Consider the following 22,005-nt stretch of genomic DNA (forward strand, 5'->3'; position numbering starts at 1 on the left):
AATAAGCATAAACCTTTTAATTATAAAAGTTGCATATTTTTTTACCGTATTTTAGTGCATATTTTTTACCTTTAACTGAATCGTCACAAACAAAAGTTGTGTTCACCTGAGACTTTAACTAAAGCAACAGTAGACTAGTCGGACAGTACATCAACAAAAAATACTGTCGGTACATAATACTTCACCTTACATATTTGCATATCACCAAACACAAAATATATCACAAATGAAAAACAAAAAAAAAGTGCTTTGTTTAAAAAGTCTCTTCAATCCTTAGGCAAAGTTTGGCATTTGGCCAACAATTTGGGTCGCGTGAGAGACTAACCTCCATAGAAAAAAATTATTAAAAGTATCTTAAAGGAAATGGTGACCATGTACAAGACCTGTACATGCTGATTATAGCCTACTGCTTAAATTCTAACCTAAAATCCTGATGTAGCCAACCATTCATTTTATCCAAGAATGTTACTGCATTTGTCACTCTAAAGAACAGCATGGCAACATGGCTTAAAGTTTGTGGGAAAAACCAGATAGTTAGGGTGTTTTAACTTAATGAAACATTTGTCATGAGCCTGTTTGTTTATATATTTAAAAATTACAATTGAAAAAATTTTACTCAAATTTGGTGAATCTTTGGTTGTCTTTAAAAAAAAAATGCATGTCCCCAAATATTAAAACAGCAAATTATGTTTTACATGTATACAGGGGACATTTAAGGTATAATACAGTTTACCCCCCTACAAGCACACCCGGCCCCACACTGGCCCCCCAAATCAAAATGGTCTAGAACCGCCCCTGCTGAAAGTCATAGTTGAATTCGCATACTGTGTGTGTTGTGTGAGTGTGTGTGTTTGGACTAGTCTGAATGTGAGTACAGTAGGAGTAGGAAGGAGAAAATGAAGCATTAAAAGAAATAAAGGTAAAAAAAAAAAATTTAAATAAAGAGACACTCACTGGTGATAAAGCGAATCTCAGCTGGCCAGGTAAGAATGATTGATTACAGAAAGAAAGAGAGAGTCCACCCACATTACACAAGCATCCTAAACTAGAAAATTACAATACACGCACTCACAACTCACAAAATTTCATTTTTACTTTCACACACCTGCTGAATCGCAACCACATTATCATTAGCAGAGTTTGATTGATGAAAAATCACTTTCTACATAACAATGGTATAACACAGGACGGAGACTTGATACACATTTTCTTTACCATAAGACATCATTTCCAGATGGCCAAAGCCATGTAGAGAGAAAAAAGACTGCATTTTTAATTCATTTTAACACAAACCAGTCCAAAGCAGCTGTACACACTTAAGTTTACGCTCTGTGAATCCGTTGATTTCAGTGGCGATGGCGAGTTGCTAGGGTGCAGAAGAAAAATGCAAAAGTTCCTAAAAGTAATGCTCCATCATGCAACTAAAATTTTTGAGACCAAAATTGTAACTTTTGCCCCAACAGTAAGATGCAGAGACTTAAGTGTGTAAGCGCTCAGAGAGACCAATTGATTTATACTCCATTAGAAAGCGCTGACTCTCAAGGTTACACAACAGTGATTGGTGCTCGTCACGGCGTGCAGAAGACTACCGAGTTTTCCAATAGCTCAGACGCACTCACACACACTCCACTGGGGACTGTCAATTACACACGTCAAGGTCAGTCTTTGTACTTTGGTCACATTTGTCACTAAAAGTTTTCGAAACTTGGAAGCCCAGAGAACTGTGCTAGATCACAGTATATTGGGTTTGATCTACAAATTCAACTGAAAAAACAAATGCATGATTCATCTAAAAAAAGAGAGACAATAATATAATGAAATAAAAAACAAGGCGCAAAAATATTTTAATTTTTTTTTTTAATTTACTTCTATTAATTCTCTCTACATTCACAGTTATGTTATTTGTAGACCCTTTTGTACCTAGTCGACTTACGAATAAGCGCATCTACTTACACAGCTAAAAACAAGAGCCAAGGATAATACATAAACATTTTCTGGCTTGCTTTTTTGGCTGGCTTCCATACAACCAGGGTCAGAAATGTACTTTTCAATTAAGCAGAAATATTTGTCCCTGGATTTAATTTTCAGGGGGCATTTAGAACCTTTATTAAGGCAATGACACTGCAATAAAAATATAAAGTGTCATCCTTTTATGTAAAATACTTTGTAATGGATTCACACGATGGGCAAGGAGGAGGCGAGAACCGGCTGAGCAGTCAACGTAAACTTTTAATAAACAAATGAACAAAACGCAACATAAAACTGCTTTCCAGCATAACAAAACACACACACAAGATTGCTGTGTGCGTCTCTCTCTCCGTCTAACTGGCGTCCCTGGCTCCTTTTTATCCCTCTCCCGGCTAATTGGGCTGATTCAGCGCTGGACGTCCATCATTACGGCCCGGCCACACCCTCCTCCTCATCACATACTTCAAATGAATCAATTCATTAATATTAATGCTCAGTCTAATTAGAAAAGGAATGCATTTCCTCTTTTTTACCTATAAAATTAAATCAATGTTAACTTGTACTTTACATGATAATATGTCTAAATAGGCCCTTGAATAGAATAATAAGAACTATAACAGATAGAGGAATTCTTTTCGGGGGCAATCCATTCACTTTCAGTGGCCTCCCTTAATTTCCATTCTGTGAATTCGGTAACAGTAGGTCGAACGTTTTGCTGCTGAAATTGGTCTGTGCTTACTGAAATTCGAAGCACTGCCCCCAGTGGCCGATGTTGGAAGTGTTGTTGAACCGCATGCGCTCAAGTTTCCAGGTGAAATATCCATAGAGTGGCGCCAAAAGCGAGTTGTATTTTTAGGTGTAAATGATGTAATACAGTCAACAGGAATGTATATTTTACTAACTTTACGCTCTAAACCGAACCCCAAACCTAACCGTCAGTGGAGTAAAAGTGTAATTTTACAGTGAAAATGCAACCTCTGTATCATACTCACCATTGCTGATATGAACGTGATGACTTTTTTTTCCCATCTGTGAGGTAGCGTGAACTGTTATTTTCTGCAAGTATTTCTTTTCTTTGTGTGTGTTCTTTTCATTCTTCCACACTTCATCGCTTTTGACAGCCTGTTGAAATTGTGACACTTTCAGTTGACCCGTCCATTCACTTTCATTTCATGCCGAGTAAAGAGCAGCTATTTGCTCTTTCCGTTGGGCTTTAGAGAGCAGCGGCGCTGGTAGTGCAGGACTGCGATCAACACACCTCACAACTGCACTTAATACAGTGTAAACATTCACCTTCAGCTCGACAGCAAAAAAATAAAAATATGACACCTGCAGCTTCATTCAGAGCATGGCCAGATGTGTGCTCCTTCAAAAACATGCATTTTGTTAGAGTTGCAACACCTTTAAAAAAAAAGAATGTTTTATATTATTTTGTTATAAATGTCCATGATCTTATTGTGCACAATTAAGGAGTGTACATTATTTTAAGGAAAAAAATTGTTGTCATCAAAATCTTATAATGTTCTCCACCTCTGAAATAACTCTGCTGACATAACACCGTATGGATGGGAAAAATAATAAAAAATCAATAATATCATTGATAGGGGGCCTGGGTAGTTCAGCGAGTATTGACACTGACTACCACCCCTGGAGTCACGAGTTTGAATCCAGGGCATGCTGAGTGACTCCAGCCAGGTCTCCTAAGCAACCAAATTGGCCCGGTTGCTAGGGAGGGTAGAGTCACATGGGGTAACCTCCTCGTGGTCGTGATTAGTGGTCCTCGCTCTCAGTGGGGCACGTGGTAAGTTGTGTGTGGATCGCAGAGAGTAGCATGAACCTCCACATGCTGTGAGTCTCCGCGGTGTCATGCACAACGAGCCACGTGATAAGATGCACGTATTGAAGGTCTCCGAAGTGGAGGCAACTGAGACTTGTCCTCCGCCACCCGGATTGAGGTGAGTAATCGCACCCCGGATTGAGGTGAGTAATCGCGCCACCACGAGGACCTACTAAGTAGTGGGAATTGGGCATTCCAAATTGGGGAGAAAAGGGGATAAATAAATAAAAATAAAAATAATAATAATAATAATAATAATAATATCATTGATATCAAAACGCAATCCAATCAAATTCCATTTCAAATTGTAATGAAGATGGAGTGTTTGTAAATCCTCAGATTGATTATTTTGGCAATGTACCTGAAACCTGCAGAGCTGAAGACCTCATGAAATTAAAATTGGAGTTTTGTGGAGTTTAGTTAGTTAGATTTAGTTTAGTTTATTAGCTTTTAGAAACACTGATATGCTAGTGTAGCTACTCCTAAAAGAAAACAGCAGATATATGCTTTTAAAATGCATTATTATATCACGCCCTCCTCCTCGTCACAGAGGTGTATAGAAATGTTTGTTCAATCAAATGAGAATGAGAATGCCCCTCCCCCAATACCTCCTGCTACAACTAGCAATAGCAAGTAGCAAATCAAAGAAAAAATCCCATTCATTTTCTCCACAGGCAAATTAATTTTTAACAGTAAGTTATAAACCTTTACAGACAGACCTATCGTGAGCTCCAAAGTTGTTAAAGGTGGCAAATGCTTCTGTTGACGCCATCAGTAAATTCCTGGTGAAGAACTACACTACCTATGATCCAGCAGAGAAAGGTCCACCAATCACAGAATCACAGACAACAAAGTGCACCAAAAGAGCTCCACCCACTTCCATGACGCACTGCCAATGACACAATCAAGTCGGTCTCCCTACACTCTCAAACTACTTATTTTTGTATACATCGGAATATTTGACAATAAAATTAAAATATATTGTTTCTTTACTTATAATCAACAACCTTTAAAGGTGCACTCAGTAACTTTAGAAGGCTGGAAAAGTGGGCGGGTACTGTTGTGCTCTGTTGGCCATTTCAAATAAAAGTCCGAATTCCTGTTTTAATTAGAAATACTTCAACACAGGAATGAAAATTGCATCTCTCAAACCATTTCGTGAGGTCTTTAGCTGCAAAAGGTACAAACAAGCCTTTCAAGTCAAACTTGCTTCAAAATAAGTATTTCATGACAAAAGTTCTAAGCGTGCAATAACACTTTAACCCTCTAAAACGTTAAGTATTTGTCGTTTCGTTTTGAAGTTCAGCACTGTTCCTCCCAAAAAAAAGAGTACCTTAAAAAGTGAAAGCCAACTTAAGCCCTCTGTGTGAACACTACGTGGCACACAGATTTTTTCAAGGAGTCCTTGAGGAGAACAGAGACTTCCTATACAGATCCTCCAGAGATGGTTGTGGCCTCCACAGAGAAGGTCCTGAGACAAATGTGGGATGTTGTGGAGCCAGTGAGCCATTAGTGCTGTTTTCCCCTTGACCTCACAGACAGGAACAGCCATTATGATGTTGTTCGAACAAAAACCTCAAGCTGTGTTCAGTGCTCTTAAAGCCCGGCAGGTTTTGTCTGGAAGTAATGCTGGAGAAGTAGTTTCTGAGAAGGGAGAAAGAGTCCAAAAGAACAGTACTAGTCAAGGAGAAAGGGCTCATGGTCCATTAAATAATACATTCATTCTGAAAGGCCTTAAAGGGATAGTTCACCTAAAAATAAAAATTCTATCATTATTTACTCACCCTCACGTTGTTCCAAACCTGTATGACTGTCTTCCGTGGAACACAAAAACGGATGTTAGGCAGAATGTTAGCCTCAAGCCACGTCCACACTAATCCGTAATATCATTTGTTTTCCAAAGGATGCTGTTATGGAGAGTATTTGCGATAGTGTGGACGTGGCCTCAGTCACCATAGACTTCTATTATATGGAAAAAGATGCAATGAAAGTATATGGTGACTGAAGCTCTCATTCTGCCTAACATCTCATTTTGTGTTGTGAGTAATGGGATTTGTCTGAAGGACAAGGGTTTGGATGGATTTGTCTACTTATGTTTACTTCTCATTTTGTTCCTTATTGAATTTTCTTGTATCTTGTACTTTTCTTTGAGCACATTCTTAAACTGATTATGCTTAATAAGCCGACAACGCATGTGGTCATGGAAAAGCAATAAACGGTGTTCCTTTATCGATGTAAGGTCATAAACGGCGTAAGGATAAACCTATTGACACGGGTACATTTCTGCCCATTACGGTGATTTTGCGTGGCATGTTCTCATCGGCTTATCCAATGTGCGCACGTGTTGAGCGCATCTCTCTTCACGGTTTGACATCAAAAGCAGAGAATAATGCTATTATTTCAAATGTCATGTAAACACGGTTTTCTTTGTCAGATTTTTTAAATAAGCTGATTTTTGGGTGTAATCAGCACATTGGTGTGCATGTAAATGCGCTCATTGTCATTTTTCTTATTGACCCTTGAAATGTTTTTTAACAAAGTCAGTCTATAATCAGTTAGAGAGTTTTTATTAAAAATAAGTTAACATTGTTAACATTGTTGTTAGCTGTCTTTATATTTTAACCTGGATTTCACCATGAAAATAGCCAGAAATACTGGCATTGCGTTAAAAACAACAAACAAACAAACCAACATTATTCTTATTATTTACTTATTTAATTATGAATGAATTCATTCATTTATTTAATTTTTTATTAGTAACTTATTGCTTTTAAGTGTTTTTGTTTTTAGTAACTTTATTTGGATATTTTATTTACTTTATATTTTTTTGTACTTTGTATTTTCAGCTTTATTGGCAAAACAAATATAATATTATTGGGATTCCCGCACTGAATCTGCACTTTTTTTGTTTGAATAAATATTGTGGAATTCATTTAAATATGTTAAATGTGTTAAATGGAGATGATACACACACTTGGTAGCAAATACTGTATATTAAAATATATTGACCGTTGAAATTCAGTCAGTCCAGAATTTAAAGTTTTTATTTAAAATATATACATATATATACATATACTGTATATATATATATATATATATATATATATATATATACACACAAATACAATTTTATTTAAAAAAAATATATATATATATATATATATATATATATATATATATATATATATATATATATATATATATATATATTATTTTATTTATTTTTTTATAAAATTGTCTGGTTGTTGGAAAACATTCTTGATTTTTAGCAAAGTCAGTACAGAATAAGTTTTAGAGTCTTTATTAAAGTAAAATATAAAAGTGTTTATAAAATAAATAAATACATACATTTTAAACATCTCTTGATTTTGCCATGATATAGCCATAGAAGCTGGCATGGTTTAAAAAAAAAAAAAATTCTTACTGTCAATTTTTTATTTTATTATTATTTATTTTCTTATTTATTTTCATTTGTATTATTATATTATATATGCTTATTACTTTCTTTTTACCTTGATTTAATTATTTTACTTAATTTTCTTAATTTTTTAGGCTGATTGTTGTGAAACATTCTGCAGAATGGATTAAACATGGTAAAATGACTACGACACTCTTATTGATAGCTGAAAACATTATCAAATTAGCCCAAAATATGTAAAATATACCTTTTATTTAAATTATTTAGTCAAATTTCTTTCTTTTTTATGTAACAAATGAAGGAATAACTGTTCACTGAAACTGTAAGAGAAAAAGATCTAAAACTATCACTGCTTTAGAATGTTCTCTGGACTTTAGCGGTGGAACTTTCAGCCGTTCCTGTGAGACCAGAAAGACAGAAATTGAGAGCAACGAAACTGTGAGCGAGGAGAGAAAATAACAGCTGAACAACATCACCAAGGCCCCGCCGCTAATTGAAAAGAGAGCAAATTAATTACGGTAATGAAGCAATTAAATGGCTGTCACGCAACCAAGCCTCTCTTTTATGCCGGTAACCATTTTGTCTCAAGCATTCCCCAGGTGTCCGTGTACAGGAACAGTTCCTCCTTAAACCTCTGCTCTGTCTTCTTAATTTCATTTCGAGGAAGTGAAATATGATCGCATATACAGTATACACCCAAACAGAATAAAACAGACAGAGGTCGTATCATGGTGCGCACAATAACAGTCTCCTTTGACCCCATCTGCTCTAACCAGACACGACATGATAAAATAGCAAGCAGTAAACACAATCTCTTCTACAGTATGTACATCTGAGTTTTTGTCTGAACCACTCTGACAAGTAACAGTTATATATTAAACACCAGATTTTTTCTGATTGGCTGAGATTTGTGGTTCTGACATTGTCTTGTTGTGCAGCATTGTCATTTTAATGTGAACAGAAAAATTGCTTGTTGCTGGAAACTTATTGTGTGGTGTTATTTGTTCTGGAATCGGACAACACTGGTCACACTGTATGTTTCGCACTGTAGATTCGAAAGAACCGACTCATAAGAGTCATTCATTCAGGAATCAAACTACACTGGTCGCACTGTATATTTCCAGCTGTAAGTTCTAAGGAACCGGCTCATAAGAGTCGGTCGCACTGTATGTTTTGCGCTGTAGATTCAAATGAACTGACTCATAAGAGTCAACTGTTCTTAAATCAAATTGTTCACACTGTATGTTTCGTGCTATAGATTTAAAAGAACCGGCTCATAAGAGTCATTCGTTCAGGAATCAGACTACACTGGTCGCACTGTATGTTTCGCGCTGTAGATTCAAATGAATCAACTCATTTGAGTCATTTGTTCGTGACTCCCACTGGTCACACTGTATGTTTTTACGCTGTAGATTCAAATGAACCAAATTGTAAGAGTCATTTATTTGGGAGTTTGACTACACTAGTTGTGTAGTGTTTTGTGCTATAGATTCAAAAGAACCGACTCAAGAGTCATTTGTTTGGGAATCAGACTACACTTGTCGGATTATATGTTTCGAGCTGTAGATTTAAATGAACAGACTCATTAGGATCATTCATTCAGGAATCAGACTACACTGGTTGCGCTGTATTTTTTGAGCAGTAGATTCTAATGAACCGATATACAAGAGTGATTCATTTGGGAGTCTGAATACACTGGAAGTGCTGTGCCATAGATTCAACAGAACTGACTCATAAGAGTCATTCTTTCAGGAATCAAACTACACTGGTCGCACTGTATGTTTTGTGCTGTAGATTCAAATGAACTGACTAATAAGAATCAATTGTTCAGAAATCAAACTGGTCACACTGTATGTTTCGTGCTATAGTTTTAAAAGAACCAACTCAAGAGTCATTCATTCAGGAATCCGACAACACTAGTCCAGCTGTATGTTTCGCTCTGTAGATTCGAATGAGCCGACTCATTAGGATCATTCATTCAGGAATCAGACTACACTGGTTGCACTGTATTTTTTGAGCTGTAGATTCGAATGAACCAACTCGTTAGGATAATTCATTCAGGAATCAGACTACACTGGTTGTGCTGTATTTTTTGAGCTGTAGATTCTAATGAACTGATTTACAAGAGTCATTCATTTGTGAGTCTGACTACACTGGATGTGCTGTGCCATAGATTCAAAAGAACTGACTCATAAGAGTCATTCTTTCAGGAATCAAACTACACTGGTCGCACTGTATGTTTTGTGCTGTAGATTCAATTGAACTGACTCATAAGAATCAATTGTCCAGAAATCAAACTGGACACACTGTATGTTTCATGCTATAGATTTAAAAGAACTGGCTCATAAGAGTCATTTGTTCAGGAATCAGACTACACTGGTCGCACTGTATGTTTCGCACTGTAGATTCAAATGAATCAACTCATTTGAGTCATTTGTTCGTGACTCCCACTGGTCACGCTGTATGTCTTTGCGCTGTAGATTCAATTGAACCAGATTATAAGAGTCATTTATTTGGGAGTTTGACTACACTGGTTGTGTAGTGTTTTGTGCTATAGATTCAAAAGAACCGACTCAAGAGTCATTCATTCAAGAATCCGACTACACTGGTCTAGCTGTATGTTTCGCTCTGTAGATTCGAATGAACTGACTCATTAGGATCATTCATTCAGGAATCAGATTACTCTGGTTGCGCTGTATTTTTTGAGCTGTAGATTCTAATGAACCAACTTACAAGAGTCATTCATTTGGGAGTCTGACTACACTGGTTGTGCTGTGTTTTGTGCCATAGATTCAATAGAACTGACTCATAAGAGTCATTCGTTCAGGAATCACACTGGTCGCACTGTTTGTTTTGCGCTGTGGATTAAAAAAAAGTTGAGAATCGTACTACACTGGTTACGCTGTTTGTTTTGTGCTGCTAATTCAGCAGCAGTAGGTTAGTGCCGCTGAATGTTAGAACAGGAAACACTGTCAAGAGTCTTTTAGCAAGATGGAGAATGCATGTCTGAGAACCATTAATGAAACCGAAAGTCATGAAAATAATTTTCTGCCGGTATTTTTTACAGTAATAAAATGGAACTGGTTCTGAATAAAAATCAGTTCTCAGTTTCCAACTTTATTCCGGTGAGCCGCATAATAATATGGTATAATAAAAGCAGACTATTTTCTGATTAATCAAACCCTCTTATTAACTGATTATAAACATGTCCAGCATGTGTCTAGCAGACCTTTGTCAATCCATATTTGCATTCAGTTACAACTTCTTTCTCTCCCGCTTTTCTAATGCTCATTATGTATCATTAATGTACACAAATTAGACCGTGTACTGTAGACAGTTACAAATGGACTCTCTTTTACCATACACAACTGATTGCTCACACACAAAGATTGATATCTGATTTTCGGCCTCTTCATTATTTTGTCTTTAAGACTTCTCTTACTTGCTGAGACAGGAGTGTGTGTCTGTTATCATTTGTGTATTTTTTGAAGCCAAAAATACATGTTTTTGCATGTGTTCAGTAAAGTGTTATTTCATCGTTCGTGATTTAATGATTAATGTTGTATTGATGTCCTCAATTAATTTCCTAAATATGCCACAGTAGATCTTCCAAGTCTTCATGTGCTTAAGAGACGTCTCTATTCTCTGTGGCAGATGCCTGCCGGTAATGTTGCGTGTTTGTTTGTGCTCATTTGAGTAGCTCTTTTGTGTTGGGTATTTGTGTATAAATGAAATTGTCAAAAGTAAGTACTCATGTAACACAAAATTTACGCCGACATCACCGTGCAAATCGGTGGATTTGCGATGCAGAAACAGCAGCAGCAGCAACGTTGCATTTAACAGCCAGCCTCTCCAGAGCACACGGAGCATGACACTGATCAAAACGCTCGTAAGTAACAAGAACAGGCTTATTAAAAAATCTGACAACATGAGAAAACCACGATTACATGACACTTATTATTCTCTGGTTTTGAAGTCGAAATGTAAACGGGTATGAGCACAACACTTGTGCATATGTTATAAGCCGGTAATAACGCCGGTAAAGTTTACATGCAATGTGAAACGTGGGAAGAGGCCAAAAACATTACATGTGCCGATCGGTTTTTGCTCAAGCCGCTAAATAATATTGGATTAAGTACATATATCATAAAACCAGAGGTCAGACTCCTGGAGTACCGGCCGTGCACCATCATGGCCCAACCACGCCCTCCTCCTCGTCACACTCCTCCCCCGCCCGATTCAGGCCAGGGCACCACCGGATTGACCCCCCCCCCATCTCTGGAGGGGAGACGTTGCCCTTCCAGCCGTTCCATCAGCCAGTGGTCCACCCCGCCTCCTGTGAACCTGGGGGAGAGACGAGGGGAGACGAGGGGAGGCGTGGGCAGAGGGAAATGGCGGGAGGGAGATAAACAGAGAGAGAGAGAGAGAGAGAGAGAGAGAGAGAGAGAGAGAGAAACTTGCTCGCCGGTTCCTGGACACGCTGTCGCCCGGTCATCAACCGCTCCTCCGCCCTCTGGGGGACGACAGCTCGCTTCTCCCCCGGTGGCCGTCACCAACCCCTCCAGCCGCTGCTGCTCCCCTGGTGGATGGCAGCGGCGAGGACTCCACGACAGCACATCCCTCCTCCCTCCTGGGTTTCGACACACATGCTCTCTCTCTCTCGAACTGGCGCCTCTGGCTCCCTTTTATCTCGCTCTCCCACTGGTCATCTGATTCAGCGCCAGCTGTGCACCATCACGGGCCTGCCACGCCCTCCTCCTCGTCACAGTCACATCACAACGCATTGGTTTGGTGGACAAAAGTTCTTTCAAATCATAATATTTTAAAACAAAATTGTCTGACTGCTTATTTTTTTGAAGAAATATTAATTAAGGATTATTCGAAACTACTCATGCCAACATTTCTTTTTTCAAGAATTTCAGCTTTTAATGAGACTTTTATTTATTTATTTATCTTTTTTTACCACTGTGTGTGTGTGTGTGTGTGTGTGTGTGTGTGTGTGTGTGTGTGTGTGTGTGTGTGTGTGTGTTTACCACTTACACATTTTTTTTATTTTAAGCCCCAGAAAAAAATATGCTTTGGAAATATTTTGGGTAAAATAAAATAATGCAAATGTTCTTAGAAATTGAATTGAGAGAGAGAGTGAGAGAAAGAGAGAAAGTCTAAGGTGAATCAGAAGATCTTTGACCCCTCTGGGCAGGCCAATGAAGAATGAAGATGGGTTATATTTGAGGTTTAAATGCAAGAATCCAAATGGATTGCAACACACACTTCTGTGTCCACACATAAAACCCTCCACATATGAGGGGAAATTGCCCTTCAAATGAACAGTGTGTGTGTTTTGTGTGTTCCCTGGGCAGTGAGTAGCTTAATGATGGATACACTAGAACATTTATCATCATATACACTATTAAACAACCCAGAGTAACACAGGCTCTCCATGCATTGACACTCTGACAATCTGCAATGGCTAGAAATGCGAGTTTCATTCACACACTCTCTCTTTTTTTTCACCAAACTCTTTGTTTTTATGGTGATTTTCTGGGAGCTTGACAGCATCCATTCAGTTTCACTGTATGGCAAAGAGCTCTGGGGCATTCTGCTCAAAATCTCATTGTGTGTTCCACGGAAGAAAGTCTTACGGGTTCAGAACGGCATGAGGATGAGTATAAACATAATAATTTACTCAGTAAATAGCCTTGACAGTGATTGAATTCTGATAAATTCCTCACACAATCATTTATGTAACATCTGGTTTTATTCAAGCTGATTTGAGATTTTCTCAAATAATTTTGCAGCGCTTTAGACTTATGATAATGTGTTTTTTTATCATCAGGTTTGTGCACCCATGTTTAGAACTCTAACTTTGAGCTATATCTTATTCAAATTGTATCTGCACGTCTTTGTGCATTGGTGTGTTTTTGTGTTAGCATTGCAGCAGTATGGATCAGTGAAGCAAAGGTGAGCTAAAGCAGGTGTGAGACGCTCCAGCCTTTTACAAACCCACACTTACGTGCTTCAAATACAAGATCCACCTGTCTGGCAACTAAACTAAACCAGAAGAAGAGATAGAGGAATGGAGTGGAAGTGAGAGAGAGCATTTATACTCTTAATTTATTGCCTTCGTTATATTTGATGAGATGGAAAGCAGTTTATGGTTGAGCTACACTGGCCACACATGTATGTGTGTGTGTGGGCATCTGTTAAGGCTTGTTGCCAGGTTACAGCAGTATGTTGAGGCTGCCATAAGAAACAGCAAATATTGCACCATAGCGGAGAGAAAGAGAGAATGGGAGTTAGAACAACTCTTCAAATTCAGTTCTAAAAATCTCAGTCTGTTTGATGGGAACTTTTGGGGTCGGACTTGTGAAATGACCAACCACAGTTTTCTTTGTTATGTGACATTAACCTTATGCGACCACACGTCCATATATATGTCCACATTATGTTTTTAGATTGAAACCTGTTTGGTTGTAAAGAGTAGCGTCTCTAGTTTCATTTGATATGCCACTTTAAAATATCCATTAATTTTTCGCGCATCAGCGCGCTGATAAAGTCCACATATGTGGAAAACGTACAATTTTAAGTTTTTAACGTTTTGCATTACATAGCCAAATACATTTACAGGCTTGTTCAAGCATAATTAAATTGTGCAGTAGCTCAACTGATAGAGCGTTGCACTTACAATGCAAAGGACCAGGGTACGAGTCCTAAAGAGCATGTGTGTCTAAAAGCTCCACAAAATGATATTTTGTTTCTGCTAATGTGTTTTCCATGTCACCGTTGCTTTTTATGACACTATCAGTTAGGTTTGGGTTTAGGGTAGGGAGGTACTGTAGGTTTTATTTCAAACTCGATAGTGTATTAACCTTAAAAACATAATCTGAGAAATTTTTATTCGCTTTTAGTGCCACTCAGTAGACATTTCAGAACTGTCACAATACGTGTAAAGAGGCACATAAAATCATTTTGCTAAAATGTCACCACAATCATGTAATTTTCATGAGATCAAGCTCTGAAACCACAGATCTGAAATCACACAGAAATACACACTTAGACTGTAAGACCCTGCTTCATTATTCTGTCCTCTGACAACTTTGAGCAATTACATCCCCTTTCCTGAATGTTCTTGCCCATGAAAACGGTGAAGGTTGTAAATATGCACTGTAGATGCTTTGCCTTCAGAGGGGAAAAAAGAATACAATCCAATTTCTCTCTTGTTTGAGATTGTGATGAAATCAGCTGGATTTTATTTCTTAAACCTACAAGGTATTGTGCAAACACTTTTAAATTTGCATTCCTGAACGTGTTTGCTTTTTCCATCTCCCAACTGGTCGCTAACGCAGCAATATTAAAATGCTAATAGGGCTGCCGGACAGACGCTGAGAAAGAAGAAAGTTAATTCTATCTTTCACGGAGCCTGACACAGCCATACTAACTCTTATAGGCAGGAAGATGACATTATGACCTGTATTTAAAAGCCAAAGGTGATACAAAGACAAAAGTGTCTTTTTACTTCAAATCAAGAATATGATCAATTCAAATTCTCAATTCATTTTCATTGTATAGAAAAAGGTGCAATGTAAGTAAATACATTTTTATTTTTGGATGAACTGTCCCTTTGACAATGAAACTTTTACACACATCAGCTTTAAAGTTGCTAGAGTTTTGTTTATTACCCACTCAATAAATGTGAAGACAGCAGGCAGAGCAGAGGGTCTCGCTATAGAATTGAAAACGAGGCATAGAGATTGGGGGAGAGAGGCAGATTGATAGGGGAGGTAAGTAAGTGGCAGCAGGGGAAATTTATTGACAGCTTAACATTGACAAAGCTTCAAAAATGGTTCAGGCTGCTGATGTCACCACATTTCTCTTTGTCAGGCCTTTGCTAGAGTGTTTCTGGTTGTTGCTAGGACATTGCTAGGTGGTTGCTAGGGTGTTCTGGAAGGTTGCGAGGTGGTTGCTTACTGACTGATCACACTGTAAATTTGGTGACAGTAGGTCGAAAGTTCTGCTGCTGAAATCGGTCTGTGTATACCGAAATTCAAATCACTGTCCCCAGTGGCTGAAGATGGAAGTGTTGTTGAAAGTATGGTCACGTGTGAGCTTCAGTTTCTGAATGAAATTGGCACCAAATGCAAGTTGTATTTTTAGTTGTAAATTTAAAAGGGTTAACAAGAATAAATAATTTATTGATCATTCGCCCAAGCCCAAACCCCAACCCTACACCTAACTGTCAGTGGGGTACAAATTTATTTCTAGAGTGGAAACGCAACCTCCGAATTGCACTCACCATTGTTAATGTGAACGCAAATCTCGAAGGTTGCTCAGACTACCTGACCCAAAATATGAGCAATGGAGCACAACAGTCCGGTTCCGGTAGTAAAAAATCCCATTCGTTTTTCCATATATAGGAATTGATTTTTACTGATAATTTATACATTTATATATTTAAAGACAGACCTACCATGAGATCCGAGGTTGTTTATCGATGGTATATGCTTCTGTTGAAGCCATCAGTCCATGTTATTTCAACTTCATTGTTATAAAATTTGTGTTTAATAGTGGAATTCTCAGTAAACAACCAGCAGAGAAAGATCAAACAATCAGAGAACTGTGGCCAAAAAAGACGAACAAAACTGGAAGCAACCTTCCACTCCTATGATGTACGGTAAATGCCGCAAACGAGTCGGTCTACCTTCACCCTCAAACTACTCATATATCTGTGTATATAAGTCAATAGTTTTAGATTGTAATGGGTAAGGGATGGGTAAGGAGGAGGCGGGAACCGGCAGAACAGTCAACGTAAACTTTAATGACATAGACTCAACTTAAGATAACATAAAACACATAGATGCACACACACACACAGCGGCCACATGTGTCTTTCTCTCTCTTCTGAACTGGCATCTCCGGCTCCCCTTTAACTATCTCTCCTGCTGATTAGTTGACTCAGCACCAGCCGTGCACCCTCACAGCCGGCTACGACCTCCACCTCGTCACACTCCTCCCCCGCCCAATTCAGGCCGGGACACCATCCGGACTGACCTACGCCACCCCCATCTCTGGAGGGGAGACGCTGCCCTTCCGGCCATTCCACCAGCAGATGGCCCTCCCCGCCTCCTGGGAACCTGGAGGGAGGGTAGGGGAGGGAGTGGGGTGAGGGAAAGGGTGAGCAGGAGAGACACAGAGAGAGTGAGAGACACACACAGAGAGAGAGAGAGAGAGAGAGAGAAAAACTTGCTCGCCGGTCCCCGGACACGCTGTCACCTGGTCCTCATCCACTCCTCCGCCCTCTGCCGGATGACAGCCGCTCCTCCCCGGGCGGATGGCAGCGAGTCCCCCGACCCCTGGTGGACGGAACTGCTCCTCCCCTGGCGGACGGACCGGCTCCTCCCCTTCCTGGCTGATGGCAGAGGTTCCTCCGACTCCCAGCAGACGGCAGCAGCGAGGACTCCACAACAGCGCATCCCTCCTCCTTCCTGGGTTTCAGCACCAATGTAATGGGTAAGGGATGGGCAAGGAGGAGGCGGGAACCGGCAGAACAGTCAACGTAAACTTTAATGACATAAACTCAACTTAAAACAACATAAAACACATAGACGCACACACACAGTGGCAGCGTGTGTCTCTCTCTCCCGAACTGGCGTCTCTGGCTCCCCTTTAACTCTCTCTCTCTCCCGCTGATTAGTTGACTCAGTGCCGGCCACGCCCTCCTCCTTGTCACATAGATATTTCCATTGTTTTATATTTGATTATGTCTTTCTCAATGCTTCATAGGATTGTAGTTCATGCCCTCATGTCTTGTACCTTTGTCTTTTCGTCTGATTTTCAAATAATTTTTTGCTTCAAAACCAAGTTTGTAATGTTGTGATTCACCTCGGAGGTTGGTTTGGTTCATCATGGCTGAGAACTCTTATGTAGGATTTTATAAATGGGGAAAATACTTCAGAACCCAGTCACCCGAAAAATTGGGCAGAAATTGTGGTGCTTTATAGTAATAGTGATGCTTGCCTTAATTGCTCGCTCTGTCTCTCGGTTTATTGGCTTTTTTATGTAGACTTTTGTTCATTTAAATCTTCAGGTGCATGTAATAGTTTGTGTGCTTCATTTAACTTGATAAGTCATTCGAAGGCACTGGATTTTGGCACCCTAAGCTTCCTGTATCCCCTTCACTCCCTCAAGTCCTTGAACCATAGCAACTGAGTTTTAAACAACATCTATTACTCTTACGCTGTCAATTAGGATAATTTATGGCCGTAATTCTGAGCCGGCATGAATTGCAGTGTTTTGATGTTGGTAAATACTTAGAAGTTAATTGGGGGCATCTGCTCCGGGGAGTTCGGGCGACTCCCACCTCCTGCCACCAAGCGCAAAACAACTCGCTGAGCAAACGTTTAACACGTTTGCTTCTCCGTCGTGGCAAGATTTTTTAGGTGTGTGTGCTTAGTTGGAGTTGTAATCTACGTCTCTGGATGTCGTATACACTACAAGTTTGGACGCACTTGACTGAATTTATGTTTCTTGTGATCTTAAAAGCCTTTTGATCTAAAGGCTAACGCTTAAACGCTTGAAATTAGTTTTGTAGACAAAAACAAATTGCGCCTAAATAGAAATTTCTTTTAAAAAACGAAACCTTGTTTTTAAAATAAAATGATTAACCATGTTTTTCAATACACGTGTTCTAATTCCTTTAGTAGCACTGGAAGAGATTTTGCTCTTTCTTTTAAGAAGAAAATTTATCCCGTCACCATTCTTCTTCTGTGTCAATTTACTCTCACTTCTCCACTTCCTTCCTCCTTCACTATGTGCGGTCTTTCATCTCATCTGTATTTCTTTCTGTTTTTCTCGCTCTCTTTAGAATCCTGACATTGTGCTTGTCCATTACCTGAACGTGCCTGCGATAGAGGACTGTGGGAAGCCGTGTGGGCCCATCCTGTGCTCCATCAACACAGATAAGAAAGAATGGGCCAAATGGACCAAGGAAGAACTCATTGGGCAGCTTAAACCCATGTGTGAGTATTAAACCACAGATAGTCTGATAGTATTTCATATCTAAGAATAGTTTTATCCAACCAGACTGTGAGTTGTACAGAAAGAAACATTTGGGTTCTTCAAGCTGAGATGTTAGAAAAGCTCTCCACTCATGCAAATTTACTTTAAAAGATAATGATTGGACAGATTTGATCTGATTGTTGCAATATGTGTTAGCGTGAAGTCATCTCTTGGACTGTTAATGTTGTCATTACTGGAAAAGTCAAGTTTTCTTAATTAAACATTACTGGAGATGTCACATTGTGGGCTCATAACTCAAATATATATGTTGATTAAACATATTTATCTTAAACATCTCTCAATTTAAGATTTTAAGTGTTAATAACTCAAACGATTGAGTACAAAAGTGAGGTCATGGGAAATGATGAACTAATGAGGGCATTTAAATAGTTCTTATTAAGAATTCTTGAGGTTTTAGCTCTTTTGTAGTATCATTTATGTTGTTTTGTTGCAAATAGTTGTTTCGTGTGATGTCACCATTAGGTTGATCTGTGTCCCCTTTGGTCAAGTTGGACCCTGTTAGCAATATTTCAGTTCACTTTCTGCATGTACAACTGAAGTACAGTTTAAATGCATTTCAGTGTGGAATTATAGTAATTTAATGATTGTCTTAGATTCGGTTACAATCTTCTTTATTTGAGCTGTGTTATTGTTTAACCTATATTTGAGTAAATTCAACTAAAATGATTAAGTAGGAACAACAATATTTAGATACCAAATTTTAGTTACATCTGCTTGCATCTAGATGCCTTAACTTAAATATTTAAGTTCATTCTACAGTATATAAACACCAAGTTAAAGTGAACTTAATTAAACAAGTTTTGGAGACGCCATTACTCAGTTCAATTAAGGGAACGAGTTTACTCAATCAATTAAGTAAAATCAACTTATAAGGGTTTTCAGTGTACGTTAGCTATATTCATGAGTATTTCAGAGAAAATTCATCTGTATATCTACAGTGGCCCCAAAATGTATTTGGACTCTTAAGCCACTCTGAAAAATGTTTGAATGACATTGCATTAAATAATAAAATATCAACGCAAGTGGCATTTATATTAAAAAATATTAAGCACACTTATAAGCACACTTTTTAAGCAAAACATTTAACAACAACAAAAATAAAAATAATAATAATATGAATAATAATAATAATAATTAAATGTTAGAAGTCGCTGGATTAAAAAAATAATAATAATAATAAATGGCGGATTACCGCAAATATACAGTATATACCGAGAAATTTGTTTCTTGTAAATTAATTGTACTTGTTTAAAAAAAAAAAAAAAAAAAAAAAACAGAGTAAATTATTTTTGCGGTTGTTTTCATATGTTTGGGCCACGGGACAATGTCCGTCTTCCCGGATGAAGTATATTTGAGAAAGAATACATACTGCTCAAGAATATATTTTATTAATGCTTGAGAAGTACGTTTTTAATCAAATGCAGTATATTCTCTGAAAGGGTGCGAATGTAAATAGACCCGCAGTCTCTATGCTGTACATCTACACAGCAGCTTTTTTTTTCTCCAATATTTGAGTGACTTGTAAATCTGAACACACATCAATGAGTCATTAACTTCATGATGTAGTAATGAAAGGGCAGCCAAACATCGTCATTATCTCTTTGAATGACCTTCTTAGCAGTGAAACTCAATGATAGTGCGACACTGACACCTACTGGTGAGAGGCTGAAATTGCAGGGACATTTTATTCTTAAGAGGCGGGACCACTGATCTCTCTCTCTCTCTCTCTCTCTCTCTCTCTCTCTCTCTCTCTCTCTCTCTCTCTCTCTCTATATAGATAGATAGATAGATAGATAGATAGATAGATCAGTGGGCGGGACAAATGTCGGCTAATAGAGCGCAACAGTGACCGCCCACTTTTTCAGCCGTCTGGGTTCCGGAAGTACTTTCCACATTCATTTCTTACATAGAACTTTAATAAAATCCTTCATAAAAGAGTTGTGAGCCATTAACCAAACCAACCAGCTCCGAAGAGAATCACAACATCACAAACTTTGTTTTGAGGCAAAAAGGTATTTGAAAATCGGACATAAAGACAAAGGGACAAGGATGTGTACTTATCGCGTTTCATGAGGGCACGGACTACAATCCCATGAAGCATTGCGAATGATGTAATAAAAAACGATGGGAATATATAAAACTATTGATTTTAGGTTGTTGATTTTAAGTATAGAAAGAATATATTTGACGTTTATTGCAAAATATCCCGATATGTACAAATATGTAAGTAGTTTATGGGTGAAGGGAGACCGGCTCGATTACGTCATTCACAGTGCGTCATGGAGCACGCGGTCGCTCCGAGCCATGTTTCGCGGGTTTCGTTGGATGCGGTTCTCTAATTGGTCCATCTTTCGCTGCTGTATCATGGGTAATGTAGTTGTGTACCATGGATTCTGCTATCAAACATGATTTTTAAACAATGAGGTTGAGATTATGCAGACGGATGGCTTCAACGGAAGCATATACCATCGATGAACAACATCGGTGCTCACAGTCAACAGTCTGTCTTAAAAGATTTATAAGTTATGGGGTTTTTACTTCTGGAACCAGACTGTTGCGCTCTTGCCCTCTCACCAAACCAGTCATGTATTTTGAATGAGTTTGTTACACACAAACTGTCTCTGACGTGGCCCAAATATGTTCCAGAGCGTAAAAAGTACTTCATGGTTGTGTGTGTTTAAGGTGTTGCTTTCCTAGTGAGGACAAAATTTCTAAAAATAAATAAAGAAATAAAAAGAGGTTCAAAAGAAGGAAAGCGACAGCTGAGAAAAGGGGGAACAAATATAAAGTGATTAATTATGTTGTTGCATATCTAAAAAATGCCAGTGTTTTTCATTTTCATTTTTTTATAGAGTTCAGATTAATCTATGCTAATTACAATTAGCGTATATTAAGAAGGTTAGGCCTTGGTTAGTCTGTAGTAATTGTAATTAGCCTAATATGCAATTGAAGTCTATGATTGCAGTCTACACACTGGTGCCAATGCAAAAATGTATGATAAAAGATGCCGATTGTCGGTGAGTCGGCATTATGTGGCCGATCCTATGGTACTGGCACTCTCTGAAACAACTTGCAGATGATCTTAAAAAAAAGAAAAGAAAAGAAAAAGAAGTGTCCTTGTCCTGTTTTACTCCAAAATCAAAAGAAATAATACAAAATTATATGATATTGTATGTGTATGCAGTCTATGATTGGATTTGAAATGCAAGTTATTCTATATTATTTATTCTTTGATGAACTGAAGCAATAGAACACTTGCAATCGTGATGATCTTCAGAATAACATCACACTAAAATGGTAAATATGCTCATTTCAGTTAATCGGAAATCCCCCAAAAAATATGTGAGCAAGTGAGTGTGTTACAGTCTCACTCTCTCTCTCTCTCTCTCTCTCTCTCTCTATCTCTCTGTGAGAGTCAGACTGATTTGTATTGACTGAAATAATGAAGCTCTTTTGTGAGTTTCTAATTGTATTGTGAAAGTGACCATCATGATTGTTTCTAGGCAGAAAGATAAAATAATTATGCTGTCAGTAGATGGTGCACGTGGTTCCATGCAATGTTTTGTATAGAAGAAGCAAACAACACGGCTTGTGTTAAAGGGATAGTTCATCCAAAAAGTGAAAATTCTCTCATCATTTACGCCTCCTCGTGCCATCCCAGATGTGTATGACTTACTTCTGCTGAATACAAACAAAGTTTTTTAGA

At 38.3% G+C, this 22,005-nt stretch overlaps 1 protein-coding gene across 2 annotated transcripts in view; it reads left to right on the forward strand.

The window, feature by feature from the left end:
* LOC127427844 (calmodulin-binding transcription activator 1-like) overlaps positions 1–22,005 on the forward strand; it is a 474,573-nt gene that overhangs the window by 408,673 nt on the left and 43,895 nt on the right. For both annotated transcript variants that reach the window (XM_051675672.1, XM_051675673.1), the window contains one exon: positions 18,085–18,238. In XM_051675672.1, the coding sequence (XP_051531632.1) occupies positions 18,085–18,238 (154 nt within the window). The remainder of the gene's footprint in view (positions 1–18,084; positions 18,239–22,005) is intronic.

The sequence above is a fragment of the Myxocyprinus asiaticus genome, chromosome 37 (assembly GCF_019703515.2).
Source record: "Myxocyprinus asiaticus isolate MX2 ecotype Aquarium Trade chromosome 37, UBuf_Myxa_2, whole genome shotgun sequence".
NCBI classification, from domain to species: Eukaryota; Metazoa; Chordata; class Actinopteri; order Cypriniformes; family Catostomidae; genus Myxocyprinus; species Myxocyprinus asiaticus.